Here is a 20,255-nt window from a genome sequence, read left to right on the forward strand (position 1 = left end):
GGGACTCCTGAGTAGACGCCAGGCTCCCCCATCTTGTCACCTGGCACCTGGTGCCGCGCGGATGAGGTGTGGAAGGGTGTCCTGACTGATGAGTCACAGTGTGCATTTCTCCCTACAGATGCATATGTTCATTGCTCGCTACTGTGACTTGCTGAATGTGGACATCTCTTGTGACGGGTGTGACGAGATCGCGCCCTGGCACCGCTACCGATGTCTGCAGTGCAGCGACATGGACCTCTGCAAGACCTGCTTCCTAGGTGCGTGCTGCCCCCAGCGGGGTCTCTCTTCTGTCTTCTGTGGCTTGTCGTTTATTTAGGGACTGCCCAGTGGTTTTCTCTGACCCATGGGCACGCAGGACGACAGGCTCCAGACCTGTTACCTGATGTGCTTCTGCCTTCTGTCCTGCGGGGTATGGACACTTGATAAACACACAAGGACCGCAGAATATACGTCCAGCTGAGTTTCCACAAGATTGTTGCTCTGTGGGAACCGTGCAGAGTTTGCAGGGACTCAGAGACACGCACACAGAAGCAGGCCTCGGAGGTTCTCGGCTGCACTTGATGCTGGGTGCTGAGGTCCGGCAGAGGGACAGTCGTGAGCAGCTGAGGTCTGCGCACGGCCCGGTCCTGAAAGACACAGCCCCTGTCCCGGCAGCACCCCCAGGACAAGGGTGTGTGTGCTGACTTACGGATGAGGGGTACAGAGTATTCTAGAAGTGTTGGGAAGTAGTGACAATCGCTGTTGCAGGGAAGGCTTGCGACGAGGTGGGAGGCGGGATGGGAACTGGTCTCTGAAGATCAAAGTCCGAGCCGGACGATGTGAAGGCAGCTCATCAGCGTCTGACACAGAGCCAGTCCAGGGCAGAGGCGTGAACGTCTGTGGTGTGTCTGGGTCAACGTGCTCAGATAGGTGGGGCCCAGACCCGGACCCCGGGGCTGTCGGCTGAGGCGTTTGAGTGAATCTGTTGACAGTGGGGCTGACGTCGTCGGAGTTCTGCTGGAGGAAAGCGGCTCTGGCCTTATGGGACTTTCCTTTGGGAGTAGGTCACAGCAGTGACCAGGCTCTTGGTAGCAGGAGCAGAAGTGGGCCAGGTGCAACGAGTGGTCAGCAGGGTCTTGGGGGGGACCACACGGGACACTAACACTGTTTCTCACTCACTGGGTTTGAAGTTGTGGAGTCTGTTTTCCTCTGTGATTCTGGAATGAAGACGTGAGAGCAGAAGCCTGTTCTCTCCTCAGTGCTTGTTAACGGGAATACAGAGCAGAGGACCGGACGCACGGGACACAGCGCAGTGGGCACGCGGACTTGTTTCTGCCGGATGGTGGTGGTGATGGGAGTTGGTAATACATCCCATCAGACACTGTGTGGTGCTGGGAAAGGGGGTCGGTCTGTGGTACCGTGGCTGCCGAGTTCTGTGCCGAGAGTGCTGTTGGTGTGCTCGGAGCCACTGGGCAGAACGCCCCGGTCTCCAGAAGATGCCCGTGGCCCCTGACGTCCTGAGCAGGCACCGGCAGAGCTGCGCTTCCGGATCCACTGGCGTTTGGAAGCCAGCACTTCTGAGAGCCCTGTGCCGGGTCCCCCTCACGCTGGTGTTCTTTCCCCAGGTGGGGTGAAGCCCGAGGGCCACGGAGACGACCACGAGATGGTCAGCATGGAGTTCACCTGCGACCACTGCCAGGGCTTGATCGTCGGCCGCAGGATGAACTGCAACGTCTGTGACGACTTTGACCTCTGCTACGGGTGCTACGCGGCAAAGAAGTACTCCTACGGGTATGCTCGACGGCTCCCTCGCGCCTGCCTCTGCTCTCTGTGCGCGTGGCGAGAAGGGCCTTGGGGCCGTAACAGGTTTCACACACGCGCAGGCGAAGACGCCAGTGCTGCCGTCACCCAGAGAGGCGACGCTTGGAAGATCGTGCCCTGTGTGCTTAGCTGCTTCTTTCTTTTTCTTTGTTCAAGTGTTTTAAAGCAAATCACAGACCTCAGATCATTTCCCTCAGCTACACTTCATATCCTCCTCTAAAAATTATGAGCATTTTCTCACGTTACCAGAATGATATTACCACACTCGGAAAATTTCACAGGAAGGAAGTCTCCCCCCCGCCCCCTCCCCCGGTTAGAACAGTGTTTTGCCCGGGCAGGGGTGGGGGCTGTGAAATCCTGAAATGGTAGGTACAGTGTTTGCGTTGGCTCATTCCTCTGGCGAGAGGGCTCATACCTGCCTTTAAAGTTTCAGTTACCACAGTCTGGGCGTGGTGACCACACCCCTGCCCCAGGCCCTCACCAAGGCTCGTGGGCCATATGCATGGTGACCACAACCCCGCCCCCGAGGCCCTCACCAAGGCTCGTGGGCTATACGTGTGGTGACCACACCCCCGCCCCGAGGCCCTCACCAAGGCTCGTGGGCCATAGGCGTGGTGACCACACCCCCGCCCCAGGCCCTCACCAAGGCTCGTGGGCCATACGCACGTCTTGCCTTTGCAGCCACTTGCCCACGCACAGCGTCACGGCCCATCCGATGGTGACCATCCGGATCAGCGACCGGCAGCGGCTCATCCAGCCCTACATCCACAACTATGCCTGGCTGCTCTTCGCCGCCCTGGCCCTCTACAGCGCCCACCTGGCCAGCGCTGAGGACGTGGACGGGGAGAAGCTGGATCCCCGGGACCGCAGCAGTGCCAGCGCCCTGCGGAGCCAGTGCATGCAGCTCGTCGGGGACTGTCTGATGCAGGCTCACCAGGGAAAAGGTGATTGTTGCTCACGCGCGGAACCGAGCCGCCCCTGAGCTGCTGGTGCAGGAAGAGCCTCCCGGGAGCGAGACTGCGCGTGGCGAGAGGTGTCTGAGCCCGTCCACGACAGGTGCTCACCCTGCTCCGGAGCTAAGTCCAGGTTCCCACGTGCGTTTGAGGGTCACTGTGGCATTAAAATGCATTCAGTTTCTCTAAAGTATTCACATGAACATGTAAAAAAAAAAAAGTAATAATTACAACTCTAACGTCTGTGGATGAAGTACTCAGTGTTTGAGCCTCCCGGCCTTAGCTTTGCCAAAGGAATATTGTTTTTCACCTGGAGTGCAGATCCAGTGCACGTAACCGCGTTCTAGATGAGAGCTGTTCGTGATCACAAAGTCGTTTGACTGACGAAGTACCTCGAAGACCTGGACTTTACCTAGAGGCACTGAGGGAGAGTAACGGGCAGTACGCTTCGGAGGCGTTTGAATCCCTCTCAGAACGCGGGACTGCCTGCTCTGGGACACGGTGGGGACGTCGGGCCTGTGTTGGGCGGCACGTGGGCAGTGCTCCGAGCTTGCCAGTGCGCACGTGGACATGGAGTTGTGCGGGGCTGCTGTGACATTGTCGCATTGATGATTTTCTAAGCAGACCGTCCTCGTGTGTCTTTGTCCTGCTCCTAACACAGGCATGCCTCCCTGCTCAGTCTTCTGGTGCCTGACATCAGAATCCAAGGAGACGTGATAGCCAGGGAGGTTCATACTGAGTGCGCTTTGTTTGGTTTGTGGAGAACCCGGCCATCTCCTTCCGTGTAGTGATTTCTGGCATTTGCAGGAGATGACCGCGTTCTGAAATTTTTAACCATTCTCTTATTTGCTCCCCGTGTAGGTCTGAAAGCTCTAGCTCTCCTTGGTATACTGCCGGATGGTGACTCTGGTCCAGAGAGTCGGGCCCCATCTGCCTCTGTGCCCGCCCGCCCGCCGCTGGAGGAGAGAGCTGTCCAGGGTGCTGAGGACCCGTCCCATGCAGGCCCGTCTGTGTGCTGCAGTGTATGTCACCGTGCATTACTACGCAGAATCTCAGGTCGAAATGGGGAGCCGTTTGCAGGTGGGGGCAGAGCAGGGAGGTTAAGGCCACAGACTCTTGACATGGATCCTACGTTCCAGCCCTGCTCTCTCAGGTCTTGGGCACATTACCGCCATCTGCTCACGTCACTTTCTCATCTGTGAAATAGGCAAGAATACTAATATCCGTTCCGTAGCTTGTTCTAAGGGTATACACGCGATGCACAGTGAGCTGATGCGTGTAACATGCTTGTTAGAACAGTGTCTGTGGAATGTTTCTCGTCAGTGTTAACTGTTCCTGTTACCTGATTCTGGTATTACAAGGAAGGAAGATCGTGTACCCAAGGAGATGAGTTCCTGGCCCATGGTGACCACTGTAGACGCGAAGCTTTTGTTTAAGAGAGAGAGCGTGCGTGCGTGGGGGTGGGGGGCAGAGGGAGAGGGAGACAGAATCTCAAGCAGACTCGAGGCCAGGCGTGGAGCCTGACGTGGGACTTGATCTGCCCACCCTGAGGTCATGATCTGAGCCGAAACCTAGAGCCAGACACTTAACTGACTGCGCCACCCGGGCGCCCCGGAGCTATCACAGGGAGCCAACAGACAGGTAATACTCGTGCTTTCTGTTTGCCAGATGGACACGGTAGTTTGCACATTCCTGTATCAGTAGGAGGAGAGCCCTTCTGGATCCGGGTGTAGCCTGCAATCGCAATCTTAAAGTTGGTTTTGTGGAAGAGCACGGCATAGCGTCTGCGATGCTGCCTCCGAAGCTTGAGGGGGTGCCGTGAGCGCCCCCGACTTGGCCTGAGGAGCAGCTGATGTTTCAGTTCTCTGTCTCTGTCACGGTTACTAGTTCCAAGATCCCCCATTTGGTGGTTGTGGCTCAGTGAGATCCCATTGTCCTTTAGGGGAGGACAAAAGTAAAGATGGTTGGCGGAAACTTGAGAATTGTGTCAGCTTCACTCAGCCAGACAGGCCACATCAGCTCCACACTGGTCTCTGGGGTGCTGCCATTTCTGACCACAAAACCCCTGTCTGGGCGGCACTTTAAGCACCCACAGGTGGGCAGAGAGGACATCGTCATCGGGACGGCATTCACCCCCGAGCCTGGGGACAGTTGTGTCTGCCTCTGAGCTCCTGGCATCTCTGCCGCCCGTGAGCACTCTGCTCCCGGGGTGTCCACTTACCATCAGTTCATCTCAGAGTGACCTGGATGAATTGTTCTAGTCCACTGATTAAAACTGATTGCTTTTCGGGGCCCCTGGCTGGCTCAGTCTGTAGAGCATGTGACTCTCGATCTCGGGGTTGGGAGTTCGAACTCCATGTTGGCATAGAGCTTACTTAAAAATAAAATTTTTCACATCTACTACTAAGTACGTATCGTGATGCTGAAATTGTCCCGTGTCTGGCCAGTGGAAGCCCCTTCCACCTGGCTTCTGTGTCCTTCTGATACGCCTTTTCTTTGAGTGCTTCCTTAATTTTTGTTGCAGAAAGAGGTTTCAGGCTCATCTTAAAGGCTTTCCCTGGGGGTGCCTGGGTGGCGCAGTCATTAAGCGTCTGCCTTCAGCTCAGGGTGTGTTCCTGGTGTTCCGGGATCGAGCCCCACATCAGGCTCCTCTGCTAGGAGCCTGCTTCTTTCACTCCCACTCCCCCTGCTTGTGTTCCCTCCCTCTCTCACTGGCTGTCTCTGTCTGTCAAATAAATAAATAAATAAATAAATAAATAAATAAATAAATAAATAAATCTTTTAAAAAAATAAAAAAATAATAAAGGCTTTTCCTGGCCTAAGGAAAAAGGCCTCAGGAAGTGCAGGCCAAGGGCAGTCTTCCTGCCAATCTGGGCAGCTCACTGCCCAAGTCTTGAGCCCAGGAAAGCCTCCCTATTCGAACGAGAGCCCCCTGAACGAGGCTTCTTGCCAAAATAAAATTCTCAAAAATGTAAGCCAGCTCAGTGTTCTGGAAAGAATTCCGCACCTTTGTTTTTTTCTTCTTCCCAAGAGAAGAACTTCCTGTACGTGGCTTCTAAAGGCTAGGTAGAACGTGTTAGAGGTGTGCAGTGGGGCCATGGCTTATGGGACTGCGGGCTCTGACACAGGGGCATTTGGGACATGTTTGGGGGATGGGATGCAGTGATTATTGTCTTAATTAGAGCATAGAGTTGTCATCAGAAATGAGGACATTTTCTTGTGGGATTCCAAAGTATTTTAGTCTGTAAAGACTGGCTAATGATTTTAAAAATTTTATCACAGCATTGATGAGCCAACTTTTCTTAGAAGAAACCTTAATTCCTTTACATTTTGTTTTCAGGACAAGAGAGATGGTCCTAAGGAAGTCGGACCTTTAGATAGCGAGCCGAGAAGTAAGGCCGATGAAGACAGTGTGTCATCCGTGAAGGGTCCTGCATGCCAGACCCAAAGTTCAGACTCACCTGCAGACGGTAGTGCACCTACAGGGCATCCAGGTAGAGACTGTGCTCACTACCTTGGTCCCTCATCTGAAAACGCACAGACCCATCCCTGAGCTATATGTCGTACACGATTTGAAATTGGCTAGCAACTGAGGGCTCATGGTTTCTCAGTTTTGTATCAGATGGTAGTGATCACACTTTGAAAGTCACCTTTCCTTCACTTTGACTGCTTCCCTACAGCCTTATTCCCTGATTTACTGAGTGCCTTCTGTGTGCCAAGTACTGTGCTAGACGGTGGGGGTGCAAGAGGGGCCAAGTCAGACAGACAGACATAGCTCCTGTCCTCTCGGAGCTTGCAGTCTGGGAGAGTGTAGACCAAGGTACAGGTAACTGTAGTCCGAGGTGGAACGCGACTCTGTGCACAAGAGAGGGGTGGGTGGGTGCTGGTGGCAACGGGTGTGTAACTGGAACTGACAGTGTCCGCAGAAAGCCTTGTAGAGGTTGGGCTGCAAGGGCCCTTAGCTGTGCTAGGATCCACTGTGTGGAAGGGCTCTCCGGGCAGAAAGAGCAGAGTGGGAAACCCCAGAGTCCCGTCGGCAGGCGCACAGGGATCGAGCCCTAGGGGGTCCTGTGTCGCTCTGCTGTGGAGGCCCCGAGCTGCCCTCCCGGGGTTAGCAGCGGCAAGCAGAGCTGCGTTTCAAGAAGACTGATGGGCCCGGAGATGGAAATGCTGTGGGCTGAAGCATCTCCTCGTTGGGGCAGCCCAGGCAGGCAGCGTCTGTCCCACCTGCCTGCTCCGTGATGGAGGCAGGGCTGAGCACCTGGCGTCCTGCCCCATGTGTACGGCCAGCTCTCAGATGGGGCTGATGGTCACCTGTGCGGTGCATGTAATTCTGCCTTCCAGACAACAGCGTGGCACCCCTGGTCAGTCCCGTCCCCTCTGGTCTGGCTCAGCATCAGTGTGCTGGTCTGCATGCAGTCGTCCCTTCCTCCAGGGCTCACCGGGCACCTGCTGTGCTCTCGTTCTAGGTGCTCATGACGACCAGACACCTAGAGGGGAACACAAATAATACATACCAGCGATCGGCCTGAGCGCCGAAGAGCAGGGTCGGGAAGGGCGAGCGCAGAGGGGTGCTCTGCGTTAACCTCGGGCCGTCGGGGTAGACCTTGGGCAGGATGGGTTCAGCAACATCCCAGCTGTGTGCCCTGGCAGCACAGGGACCGTGAGGCAGTTTACTTGCCCATTTGTATGTGCGCAGAACCTGGCAAAACCTGAAAGTGTGATGTTTTATATCTCAGATGCTGAAAATACAGTCGTGTTGTCTCAGGAGCCCATCGAGGAAAGAGCAGTTACTCCAAGCCCTGAGCAGGTGTTTGCTGAGTGTTCCCAGAAGAGGATTTTGGGATTGCTAGCAGCCATGTTACCTCCCATAAAGTTGGTAAGAGACCAGTGGCATTTTCTTTTATGGAGGAAGGGTGGTGGTATGTGTAGAAAAGTGTGTTTTTTGGAAAGCCGTACGCTGAACCCACCTGTTCAGAGCTGTCTGTGTGTCCCTGAGAGAAGCCTAAATTAGAAGTCGGGTCGGGGGTGATGCCCGGGAATGTCTGTTTGCACCTGACGGTGCGTAGCTGTTGGTGAAGGACCCTGCACGGGTCCTCTAGCGCTGGCCAATTGTCACTAAGACGTGAACAGACACAGCGTTGGGTCAGTGCGGTTCCGTGCGTTCCGTGTTGAACAGGCGTTTCTCCCTCTCTCGGCAGGACCCCACGGTGCCCGTGATACACCTGGAGCACGTCCTCCCACTCATGTTTCAGGTCGTCATCTCAAACGCAGGCCACCTGAACGAGACCTACCACCTCACGCTGGGTCTCCTTGGCCAGTTAATCACCCGCCTTTCACCAGCAGAGGTGGACGCTGCCGTGGTCCAGGTCCTCTCTGCCAAGCACACCTTGTTCGCGTCAGGGGACGGTTCCGTCGTGCCCGATGGCTGGAAGACCGCCCACCTGCTCTTCAGCCTGGGAGCTGTGTGTCTGGACAGGTAGCCCCGCACTCTGCTCCCCCGCTGTTCCTGTCTTGAAGTCCGGGGTCAGTCCGCGATCTGGCCATTGGCTGGTTTTGGGTGCTGTTGTCTACACACCTCTTGTGAGAATATGTTTTACTGGAGAAGGTGTCGACTGACACTGAAAGTGTACTTAAAACCCACATCAACACAGCTGTGCAGTCGGGGCGCTGTCTGCTGATTGAACTTTCCAATCCGACATATTCTGGTGGGTTTTTTCCTGGCAGCAATAAGCGTAGGCTTTGGGGTTGAAGAAAATAGGTCTATTTTTGTATAAAATGACATAATCAGAATACCAAATTTGGAAAACAAAAATGGGGGAAAAAATCACCCCGGCTGCACCACCTATTCTTTTCTTTTAAAGATTTTATTTATCTGAGAGAGAGAGCGAGAGTGTGTTAAGTGGAGGGTGGGAGAGGGACAAGCAGACCCCGCGCCGAGCGTGCAGCCGATGTGGGGCTCGATCCTGCGACCCCAGGATCAGGACCTGAGGCGACCTCAAGAGTCCGGCTGCGCCATCTTCGTGCACCCGGTGCTGCTGTAATAGGTCTCCTTCTGAGTTCTCTCTGTGCGTGAACGTGTTGTGCACAAGTGCACATGTGCGTGTGACTCTTCACAGAGATTTTAGAAACCTGACTGTGTACTGAGTGCAGAGGGAGCCAAGGCTTCATTCCGATGGTTTTTGAACTAGTGGGTGAGTGGCTCTTGGGCCTGCTGCTGCGTGTGCCTTGGAGTGTAGTGAGCGAGCTCTGCGGAGTGGAGTGTGGAGCCGTGCCCGGCCACCTAACGGAGCTCTCGCCTTGCAGCCGGGTGGGCTTGGACTGGGCGTGCTCCATGGCGGAGATCCTGCGGTCCCTCAGCAGTGCCCCCCTGTGGCGTGACGTCATCGCCGCCTTCACAGACCACTGTGTCAAGCAGCTGCCTTTCCAGCTGAGGCACACCAACATCTTCACCCTGCTCGTGCTGGTCGGCTTCCCACAGGTACGCGGCCTCCCGCGGGTACGCGGCCTCCCGCGGGTACGCGACCTCTGAGGCCAGGCCACCCCTCCCGGCCGCAGCACACAGCACAGGCTCTCTGCAGCATGTACCTTTGGCAGGGTTTTTCCTTTTAGTTACATAATTGGCATTTGCCCTATTGGTGTATTTTCAAGATTATGGGATGGTTTGTTCAACTGCATTTTTAACAGTTTAGCTCTTCCTTTTATTAGCCAGTAGTGTGAATAATAGGTAACTAAGTTATTAAATCACGAAGAACTTCAGAGTAGAGTTGGTTCTCAGTTGGCATTCATCTTGGTCTCGTTTCTGATCTTCATGTCTCACAATTGGTTGGGACAAAGAGGACTGTGAAAACATGGCTTCACCCAGCAAGCGCGTAAACCACCTCTGTGTGGGGCCCTGGACTCAGAGGAGTGCCCGTCCTTAGCACCTGTTGGAGTCCGGGGCACAGGCACGGAGGACGGGGCTTGTGTCCAGTGAAGGGTCCGTCCCCGTGACTTTGTGCTGCTGAGTTGCCTTCTCGGTCTCTGTCACGCTCTAGGTCCTCTGCGTGGGGACCCGCTGTGTGTACGTGGATAACGCCAACGAGCCGCACAGTGTCATCATCTTGAAGCACTTCACGGAGAAGAACAGGGCTGTGATCGTCGACGTCAAAACCCGGAAGAGGAAAACAGGTCCCAAACCTAATTAGTTTTTCTAAGAATGGAGGGAAGTTGTCAAATCCCTGTGTACCCTGAAATCCATGAAGATATTGTGGTCGTTGCCCCTGCGTGTGATGTCTTAAAAAACAAGTTAACTCCCTGAGCTGCTTTTTCCACACCTCTGAAGTGATGTGGTTGAATTAGGGTAAATTGGAAGGCCCTTGCTGTGCTGTCAGTTTGTATGTATGGCTCCGGGGTTCCTGGGGGACGCATTTAGGGTGTGAATAATGTTGTCATTGGTCGGTGAGTAGTTTTCTAATGGGTAAGTTAAATATATGGTGGGGTCAGACAGCTACGTGAGTGTAAAATGTCTTTGAGTAATTGTGTTGACATTCATGTCACGTTCTGTTTTGCTTGATCAGTAGAACAGTGAAAGTATATCATAAGTGACCTTTGACTTAATTTGCCAACCCCGGAACAGCCTGGAGTATGTGACCATATGTGCCTGGTTCTGCTTCTGAAATACTAGGCTTCCTCATTCAGCTTCACTGTCAGACACAGTCTGTGCTACCTTTTTGTGTGCTGTGAGGTGACGGTCAAGGTTCTTGTTCTTTTTCCTTTTTTGTCTTTTTTCTTTTTTGCATGTTAACATCCAGTTCTTTCAGGACCATTTGTTGAACAGACTAGTTCTGCATTGAATTATCCTGGTACCTTCACTGGAGATTAGTTGACCCACATGTGTGTGTCTATTTATGGGTTCTGTTATATTTTCCATTAATCTATATATTCGTCCTTACTTGAATACCACATTCTCTTGACCGTTACAGATTTATGTTATGTCTCCAAATCACGTTCTCCAACTTTGTTATTCTTTTGTCAGCATTGTTCTGGCTGGTCTCGTTCCTTTGCCTTTCTGTATAAATTTTAGAATCCACTTGTCGGTTTCTATAAACGAATCGTTGAATCTGTATATCTGTTTGGGGAGAACTGATGTTGTAACGTGACTCATGAGCACTGTATATGTCTCCGCTTATTGAGGGAATAAATTGAGATCTCCAGTTTCTCTTCATTTGGCATGGGGTAGCAGCTGCTTTCTCTAATTCCTGAATTTGGTACTTTGTGTCTTCTCTTGTTTGTTTCCTAGAGGTCTCACCAGAGATTTATCTATGTATTTTTTAAAAGATTTTATTTATGTATTTGAGATAGAGTGAGAGTGAGAGAGAGAGGGCATGAGGGGGGGGTGGTAGAGGCAGAGGGAGAAGCACGCTCCCCGCTGAGGAAGGAGCCCAATGTGGGACTTGATCCCAGGACCCCAGGATCATGACCTGAACTGAGGGCAGACACTTTACCAGCTGAGCCACCCAGGCGCCCCTGATCAATGTATTTGATTTCTTTCAAAGGACCAACTTTTGTTTTCATTGATTTTTTTTTCTATTATTTCTCTGTTTTCTGCTTCATTGATTTCTGTCTTTGTCATTATTGATTTCCTATTTCTTCTTGGTTTGGATTTCATTTGCTCTTTTTTCTTTCTCTAATTTCTTAGGGTGGAAGTCTAAATCACTGGAGATTTTTCTTCTTTGTTGATAGAAGCATAATGCTATGAATTTCCCTCTAGGGATGGCATTAGCTGTATCCATAATTTTTATAAAGATTTATTTATTTTAGAGAGAGAGATTGTGGGGGGATGGGCAGAGGGAAGGGGAGAGGGAGAGTCTCAAGCAGCTGCACACTGAGTGGGGGCCCGACACGGGGCTTGATCTCACAGTCCTGAGATCATGACCTGAGCCAACATCGAGAGTCGGATGCTCAGCCAACTGTGCCATCCAGACGCCCCTGCGTCCATAATTTTTGATGGCATTTATTTTATCATTTTCACGCAGGTCAGAATATTCTCTATTTATCTTAAGAGTTTTTCTTTGTTTTGTGGATTATTTAAGAGTTTATTGTTTGATTTACAAATACTTGGAGGCTATTCCAGACATCTTTCTGTTATTGATTTCAAGTTTAATTCCCTTGGGGTCAGAGAACATACTTCAGATTATTTTAGTCCTGTTAGGATTATTGAAACTTGTTTTATGGTCCAGAATTGGATCTATTTTGGGTAAGGTTCCATGTGCACCTGAAGAGATTCATATACTGGGTTGTTGGCCGTAGGTGTCATTTAAGTCAGGTCAGTTGATAGTGTTTTTTTAAGTCTTCCGTGCTCTTACTGATTTTCTGTCTGTCTGTTCTAATGATTACTGAGAGAGGAGTGTTGAGGTCTCTAACCATAACTGTCTGTTTCTCAATTCAATACAAAATGTCCCTTTTTATCTCTGATAATATTCCTTGTTCTGAAATTGACTTGAGTATTTAGGTAGTCTCTCTAGCTTTTGTTTTATTACTAATGTTTGCGTGGTGTGTACGCTCTCACTTTAACCTGTCTCTGTCTTCACATTTAAAGTGGATTTCTTGCAGATAGCACATAGTGGAATTTTCTTTAATCCAGTCTGACAATCTCTGCCTTTTCATTGAGATGTTTAGACTGTTTACATTTAATGCAGTTATCAAGGTGATTGAGTTTAAATCTACTATCTTCTTGATTGTTTTTTATTTGCCTCACTTGTCTGTTGTTCCTTTTCTTCTACTTCCCCTGCTTTTGAATTGAAGGTTCTTTTTTTTTTGTTTAATGACTCCATTTATTTCCACTAATGGTTTTCAACTGTATCTCTTAATTTTTTCAGTGGTTGCTCAAGGGCTTACTGTAGTTTACCTTCAGATGATTTTTTCGTGGTTGCTTTAGGGTTTATAATATTCACCTTTAGCTCTTCATTGTCTGCCTTCAAATAATAGTCTACCACTTAACATATAGTGAGGAAACATAGATTTTATATTTCTATCCCCTCATCCTTGTGGTATTATCATTACACATTTTACTCCTATGTGTTATAAACCTCAGAATAATACATTATTTATTTTTGCTTTAAAAAGTCAGCAACCAGGGGCACCAGGGGCACCTGGGTGGCGCACTTGGTTAAGCATCCAGCTCTTCTTAGTTTTGGCTTAGGTCATGATCTCGGGGTCATGGGATCGAGCCCTGTGTTGGGCTCTATGCTCAGCACGGAGTCTGCTTAAGACTCTCTCTCCCTCTTCCTCTGCTCCCCTCCCCCACTTGTTCATGTGCACACATGCTCGCTCTCTCTCAAAGAAAAAAATCTTTAAAAAAATTCTTGTTTAAAAAAATAAAAAACAAAAAGTCAGATATTTTAAGAAAGTTTTTAAAATGAGAAAACAATTTATTTACATATTTACGATTTCTGGTACTCTTCATTCCTTTGTGTAAGTTCAAGGTTCTATCTGGTGTCATTTTTCTTTGGCCTGAAAAACTTCCCTTAACATTTCTTGTATCGCACGTCTGCTGCTACCGAGTTTTTGTTTTGGTGTGTCCTACCAAACCAAACAAATACTTATTTTGACTTTATCTTTGAAAGATGATTTTGCCGCATACAAAATTCTAGGCCAAGAGTTTTTTCTTTGAATACTTTGAAGTTCTCAATCCATTTTCTTCTGGCTTACATAGTTTCAGCTGCAAAGTTTGCTGTCGTTCTCTGTTCCTCTTCAAATGTGTCTTTCTTTTCTCTGGCTGCATTTAAGGTTTTTTTCTTAGTCACTGGTTTTTAGCATTTTGATAAGGATGCGCCTTGACATGAGTTTCTGTGTTTATTCTTCTTGGGGGTTTATTGAGCTCTTGGATCTGTGGATTTACAGTTTCTATCAAATTCAGAAAAATTTCAACTATTATGTCTTCTAATAGTTGTTCCCCACCCCCACTAGGATGCTGGGCGGGGAAAGACAAAATATCCCCAGGTCTTTGTGCGCTCAAGAACTGTTCGTTGTGTTTAGTAGTTCTTTCCTAGAACTAGGTGGTTTCCCACCATCCATTTGTGTGACTCACGGTCAGCCAAAGACTTGTGAGGAAGGTCCTGTGGCTGTCTAGAGAGGCCTCCCATGCCCTCTGACTCTGGGCCTCTCCCTTCTTTGCGACATTCTGCCCCATCAGTTCTAGCTGCCTTGACTTCCCTGAACTCTCACCTCTCTGTCATCAGTTCATTGAGACTGCAGGACTCTGCTCAGATTTCTAGTCCCTGTTCTGCAGCCTGGAAATTGTCTCCAGAAATCCGGCTGTTGGAGGGCTCCTCTGGTTTATGTCCCTTCTATCAGGGTTCATAGTCCTTACCACTTATCTCCTGTCTGCAAACCATTGTTTTGTGTACTTTTTCTGTGTTCTGGGTGTTTAAGGAGAGTCAATCCAGTCTGTCCTAGTTTTGTTTGGGAGTGGACGTTCTGCCTGTGTGCTACATTTAAGAAGCTCCTTCAGCACGTGGGAGACAAGCTGTTTGTGCACAGTGGTAGGGATGTGAATTGTCTCTCACGGTTGCTTGATGGCTAGGTGGCCCAGTGCCATTTCTGTGCTCACCTGCAAACCAGCTGTAAGTGTAATGGCTAAGTGTGAAGCCAGGCCGATTTGTGTTTCGGGGTCTGTGGTTCCTGCTACAGTAAGGCATATTCCTGGGGAAGAGATTTAGCTGCAGGAAGTGTTACCTGTACTTTCATGCCTCTCTCTTCCCCCTGACCTCACCCTCCAGTGAAGGACTACCAGCTGGTCCAGAAAGGACAGGAAGGCAGCAGCTCTCAGGCCCAGCTGAGCCAGTACTCCCAGCACTTTGCCTTTATCGCCAGTCATCTTCTGCAAACCAGCGTGGATAGCCACTGTCCCGAGGCAGTGGAAGCAACCTGGGTCCTGTCCCTGGCCCTCAAAGGACTATATAAAACACTAAAGGTAACAGTGACCTTCTTCCATCTGCTAACGAATCGCTGTGATTTAACATCTGCAGGGCGTTGACTACAAGGAGATGCCCGCTGATTTCGATGGATGGTTAACAAAGGATCTTGATTATTCTTAGGAATGGGTGAGGTTTCACACAGGGATAACCCTAAGGAAGAAACAGAATTTTCCCGGTAGTTGCTTCTTTGTATTTTTTTAGTACTGTTCCATGGAACCAGGCGTTTGCCTGATGGCCATGTAACCTTGGGAAGATGGGAAGAAACTGGACGGAACAGTTTCTCACTTCCCTCCAAACCATAGTTCCTCTGGCCCATCGTAAGGCAGGAGGCAGGGGAGATCAAAGGGGACCTTCATCCTATGGGACTTGTAGAGAGAGGCTAGACAGTCAGGGTGGGAGAAGCTGGGTGATACCTGGCTTGTAGACAAGAAGCCTTGACCTGTGGGAAGGTGGTTCTTCGGCTACCTGAGGGGTCTGACGGGGGGAAGGGGTCACTTTTAGGACGGTCTTCCCTACAGGAGTAGCCATGAAAGAAGGGTTTCATTTTAAAAGTTGGTGAGTCCCTGGACTTTGGCAGAACTGCCCAGGAGGCCACAGAAGGACTCAGGCGGCACAAGGAACCAGCACGGATGGCGCTCCAGCTGCGGGCCCGCCGAGTGCTCGTGGCGAGGGCACCGAGGCCATGCCACTGCTGTTCATCGCCTCCAAGGCATTTATCACCATCTGCCCTCGTCTCAGTTGTTTAATTATAGGAGCAAAGAGAAAATAAACTCCCTGAGGGGCCAGACCATTTCTGTCTTTGAATCCGTGTTTTCATAAGTATTTGTTGAACACCGAGAGCCGCGTGGAACTCTGGCACTGAACTCGAGAGCAGGTGGGGCTCACAGTCTAATCTGCCAGAGAGCCGGCACGGGGCCCCCAAGGAGGACTAACATGAGTCAGAGACATCCTTCCCGAGGAGGTGAAATGTGAGGTGGTAGAGGTGTCTGGGCAGAGCCATGTGTGCAGGGAAAGCCACCAATGCCAGGCCCAGCCACAGGCATGGTTGTCAGTGACAGACCCCTCGGGCCCTTCAGGACCCCGTGGAAGAGGGATGCGAGACCAGAGGAGCAGGCAGGGAACTGCAGCGCCCCGTCCGCCACGATCGGGACTTGGGTTGTGGTCTGGCGAGCACTGGGAAATTGGGGAAGGCAGAGCGCTGCAGAGGGCCCGTTCGTGCAGGACGAAGTGCACAGCGTGTCCTGGGCTCCAGAGATGCTTGCCGAGGGCTGAGTCAGACAGGGTGTGGACAGACTCGGGTTGGGGCTGAGGATCGGAGGGTCACCCTGCCTGCCGACTCTGGAATTTTCCCCGCAAGGTGACCTTGGGCCACAAGGCGAGCCGGCTCCAAAAGAGCCTTGCTTCTCCGCTCGTGCGGCCTCACCTTCTTCCCTCCAGGCAGCCGCGTGTCATTTCCTTTTGTCTGGCAGGCTCACGGTTTTGAAGAGACTCATACAACCTTCCTTCAGACGGATCTGCTGAAGCTGCTGGTGACCAAGTGCAGCAAAGGGACCGGTTTCAGTAAGACGTGGCTCCTCCGGGACCTGGAGGTAGGGGTGCGCCGCCTGCTGCCGGCTTCCCGCGCAGCGGTGAGGACCGTGGTCAGCTGCGCCTGCCTCTGCCCTGCGTGTGCTCGATCTGTGCAGTGGGTGGAACCGCGTCTTAGAGCCGTGTCCCTGTTGGACACTGGGATGATGACATCTGTCCTCCCTGTCGGGAGAGAACGGATGTGGTGTTTGTTCGGAGGAGGAGGCGTATTTTATGGAAGCACACGGCGGACCATTACGTCACGGCGATAAAGTGTGTCCTTGAATTACAATTTCCCTTTAAAGTTCCTTTGAGCTGAAGTCTGTTTCTGAGATTGTCCTCAGCTATGTTATTTCATGTAGGATTTCAGTCGATAATTTTCATCTTACCACAGTTCCTTCTGGGCCTCCGATTTTTCTTAGTGGATTTGCTGTGGTTCCTGTGCAGTGTGTGTGGCGAGTGCCAGCCTCAGGTCCAGGCGACGCGGCTCCTCTGTGGCGGGAGGTCAGCCAGCCTCGCCCGTCACACAGAGGCCTGAGTGCGAAGAAGGAAACGGGGCTGAAATACAGCAACGGAAAACCGGGAGAGCATCTGGGCTCTTGTTCTGAGGAAAAGCTTTTAAATTAAATTTTAAATTAATTTTTTTTATCATTCAGATAATAGAACCACATTGCAGAAAATGTGAAATATAGAAGAGAAAGACAAACTTTGAATTCTGCCCCACAGATACAGCCGCCATAAGTATTCTCTGTACTGCCTAGTTCTAGTTGTTTCCGTCTGCGTCCCTGTCGCACGTGCGGCAGCCGCTTCCCCGAGTCGCTGGGTCGTTTCATGACCCCCAGCATAACGGCTGCAGGCGACACACGAGGGGGATCTCAGCTTCACTGACCGTAACGTGCTTTACGTTATACCTCAAAGGGGAGTGACAGGCGGGTCAGAGGCAGTAGACGTTACAGCTCTTTACGTTTCACCAGAACGCGTTCTCAGAGTGATCCCAGCTTACGTCGTCAGCAGCAGAGGTCCCTCGGTTTTAGTTAGCACGTCTTTGGTTACAGGTCAATTGAACATGTTTTTCTTTTGGTACTAAGTTTACATTCTTTTTGTGAATTCTTACATCTTTAAAAAAATGAGGTCAAATATTTTCTACCATTTGAGGGTTAAAGATCTCACCCACTGAACCCCCACACGCCTGTCCTGCCTGGTTTTCTGTCTAGATTCTGTCCATCATGTTGTACTCCTCAAAGAAGGAGATCCACACCTTGGCCGAGCACACAGCCCCGGAGCGAGACGAGCGGGCGGACCAAGAGGAGGAGGTGGAAGGCACGGTCAGCAGCCCCGGCGAGCCAGAGCAGAAGAAGCTGGACCCTCTGGAAAGCCTGGATGAGCCCACCAGAATATGTTTCTTGGTGAGTTCTGGGCCTTGGTGAAGCCGAGCGATGGGTTCTCTTTGGCTTGTACCGTGTTTTTGCCTCCATGGGAAAATGCTTCAGTCTGACGTGCTGAGAGCTCACTTCCTGAAGACTCAGTCTGAATTGTGCAGAATTGGTCCAGAAGAACGGCGAATCCTTACAACTGTGATTTTTAAGCTTTTGGGGCCTAAAGGCTGTAGATCATCTCCCCCATGACATAAGCCCATGCAGTTTTGCTCATAATTTGCAGCCCCTTGATGCATGGCATCCCCTCGTGCCTTCTGAGATGCATTCTCTTACCCTCCCTGGGGACGCCCTCTTCCTCGAACAGTGGCTGCAGGAAGAAAAGACAGAGCGTCTGGGCGGAGATCAGACAAGCAAGCACATCTCCAGACCGATGTGCCAGTTGTCAGAGTGGCGAGCGTGGCAGCCGCAGGGAAGCTGGGGCGGGTGCCGTGTGGTGGGTGGTAGCTGTGGACTGTTAGCATTGCACGAGGTGGTCTGGTATTTCCACGCTTTGTGTTTTCCTGTGAATTTATCATCGCAGAGTCTACAGCCCATGTTTTAGAGTTTATAATTTTATTTGCTCTAAGCAGCCACACGATATTCAGAACTTAAAACCGTCTCTCTTGTGCTTCCTCCCATGGCCTTCAGATGGCGCACGACGCGCTCAATGCCCCTCTGCACATCCTCCGGGCCATATACGAGCTGCAGATGAAAAGGACCGATTCTTTCTTCCTGGAGGTTCAGAAGAGGTGAGGTCGCTGAGACGCAGCTGACGTGGGAGAGCGAGGGAGGGCAGGCCTGTGACTGCCTCCTGCCGCAAGCTCTCGGTAAAAACTCCTGCAGGCCTGCCCCATGGGCCCGGTTTTCCGTTCTCTGTGCAGCGCTGTGAAAGCTGACCGCACGCACTGTCTGTGTCCTCTGAGCTGTGCTGTGTGTCCCTTCTGGGTGCGGACACGGAGGCAGATGGCAAGGTTTCTCCCATACATCGTCCTGGGGCAGACAGGGCCCTCCGGTCGGAGTGTTGTTGGCACATGATCTTCGTGGATTTCCCCAAGGGTTGTTAGAAAGTTAATATCACTCCCTTTCTCTGGGCCAGGAAGCTCAGCCCGGTTCTTGGGCCAGCTCCCAGTGTGTGTGAACTTTACCTGTCGCAGCTCACCTCCCTCTCTGCCTGGCATATCCTAGTTTGGACTTCTGTTCTAACTTACATTCACTTCCAATTTGATTTTTCTTTATGTTTTTATCTTCTATTTCTGTTTTCCTGTATTTCGTATATGTTGCCTCAAATCCTTTGTGAAATGAAGCAGGGCATAGTCTGTAACTAAGAAACCCAGAAATACCCGGTCAAGGAAGATAGAATTTGTTTTTTCTGTTGTGGCAGTGCAGGGTGGGTGGGCAGCTCTGCTCTGTGCCTGACCCTGCGTGTTGTCACGTGGCTCACATACCCACCTGCGTTCTAGCTCAGAGGAGGGAGGGTGGAGAGAGGAGGGCACCCTCAACCCAGCTGCTGAGGGTAGGCTCACTGGCCTCCTGCGGGTGAGAGCCTAGTTGCATCAGCCCGTCGAGCTGAAGAGGGGTGGGGACCCTGTTGCCAGGGGTGGTTGTGTATCTTGCTAAAGCCTCTGGGAACGTTGTTTCGAAGATCCTGAGGGACACTTTGCACCCTCTGCCACCAGGGCGCGAGTAGATGAGTGCTGTGAGTCCAGATTGCGGAATATGGGGCAGTAATGTCACTGCAGAGGCACAGGACGGCTCGGATCGGTATTTCTGACAAGTTCCACCACGGCCGAGCTCTCCGCTTTCTGTGATGTGCGTACCCAGCCTTGTGCCCCTTCCCGCCAGGTTTGACGGGGACGAGCTCACCACGGATGAAAGGATTCGGACCCTGGCGCAGAGGTGGCAGCCCAGTCGGAGTCTGAGGCTGGAGGAGCAGGGCGCCAAAGCCGTGGACACAGACATGATCATCTTACCGTGCTTGGTATGTTGCCTCCACCTTGGACGCGGAAGGTCTGCCCCGGCCCCCACCCGGTGGTGAGGGGCCGGCCGCGGTAACGGTGGTCTCGGGTTTGCAGTCCCGGCCCGCACGCTGTGAGCAGGCCACGGCGGAGTCGAACCCTGTGACGCAGAAGCTCATCGCCAGCACGGAGAGCGAACTGCAGCAGAGCTACGCCAAGCAGCGGCGCAGCAAGAGCGCCGCCCTCCTGCACAAGGAGCTGAACTGCAAGAGCAAGAGGGCCGTGCGGGAGTACCTGTTCCGCGTGAACGAGGCCACGGCCGTGCTGTACGCCCGCCACGTGCTGGCCTCCTTGCTCGCCGAGTGGCCTGGCCACGTGCCAGTGAGCGAGGACACCCTGGAGCTCAGCGGCCCGGCCCACATGACCTACATCCTGGACATGTTCATGCAGCTGGAAGAAAAGCAGCAGTGGGAGAAGGTGATTGTCACCCGCTTTGCTCCTCCTCTGCCCCCCCAGCGTTTGAGCCTGCTTCCTCTGGTGAGGGCCTCCCCGGAGGGAGGTCACCTGTGTGGCCGTGTGGCTCTGCGACAGCTGTGGGTGCAGCAG

At 51.8% G+C, this 20,255-nt stretch overlaps 1 protein-coding gene across 6 annotated transcripts in view; it reads left to right on the forward strand.

Moving 5' to 3' along the window:
- ZZEF1 (zinc finger ZZ-type and EF-hand domain containing 1) overlaps positions 1-20,255 on the forward strand; it is a 99,995-nt gene that overhangs the window by 62,852 nt on the left and 16,888 nt on the right. For all 6 annotated transcript variants that reach the window (XM_057311389.1, XM_057311387.1, XM_057311390.1 and 3 more), the window contains exons 34-48: positions 119-257; positions 1,605-1,770; positions 2,482-2,744; positions 3,615-3,775; positions 6,094-6,247; positions 7,493-7,632; positions 7,955-8,232; positions 9,060-9,234; positions 9,791-9,923; positions 14,516-14,709; positions 16,183-16,302; positions 17,494-17,685; positions 18,343-18,443; positions 19,537-19,672; positions 19,767-20,126. In XM_057311389.1, coding sequence (XP_057167372.1) covers positions 119-257; positions 1,605-1,770; positions 2,482-2,744; positions 3,615-3,775; positions 6,094-6,247; positions 7,493-7,632; positions 7,955-8,232; positions 9,060-9,234; positions 9,791-9,923; positions 14,516-14,709; positions 16,183-16,302; positions 17,494-17,685; positions 18,343-18,443; positions 19,537-19,672; positions 19,767-20,126 — 2,712 coding nt within the window. The remainder of the gene's footprint in view (positions 1-118; positions 258-1,604; positions 1,771-2,481; positions 2,745-3,614; positions 3,776-6,093; positions 6,248-7,492; positions 7,633-7,954; positions 8,233-9,059; positions 9,235-9,790; positions 9,924-14,515; positions 14,710-16,182; positions 16,303-17,493; positions 17,686-18,342; positions 18,444-19,536; positions 19,673-19,766; positions 20,127-20,255) is intronic.

The sequence above is a fragment of the Ursus arctos genome, unplaced genomic scaffold (assembly GCF_023065955.2).
Source record: "Ursus arctos isolate Adak ecotype North America unplaced genomic scaffold, UrsArc2.0 scaffold_14, whole genome shotgun sequence".
Taxonomy (NCBI): Eukaryota; Metazoa; Chordata; class Mammalia; order Carnivora; family Ursidae; genus Ursus; species Ursus arctos.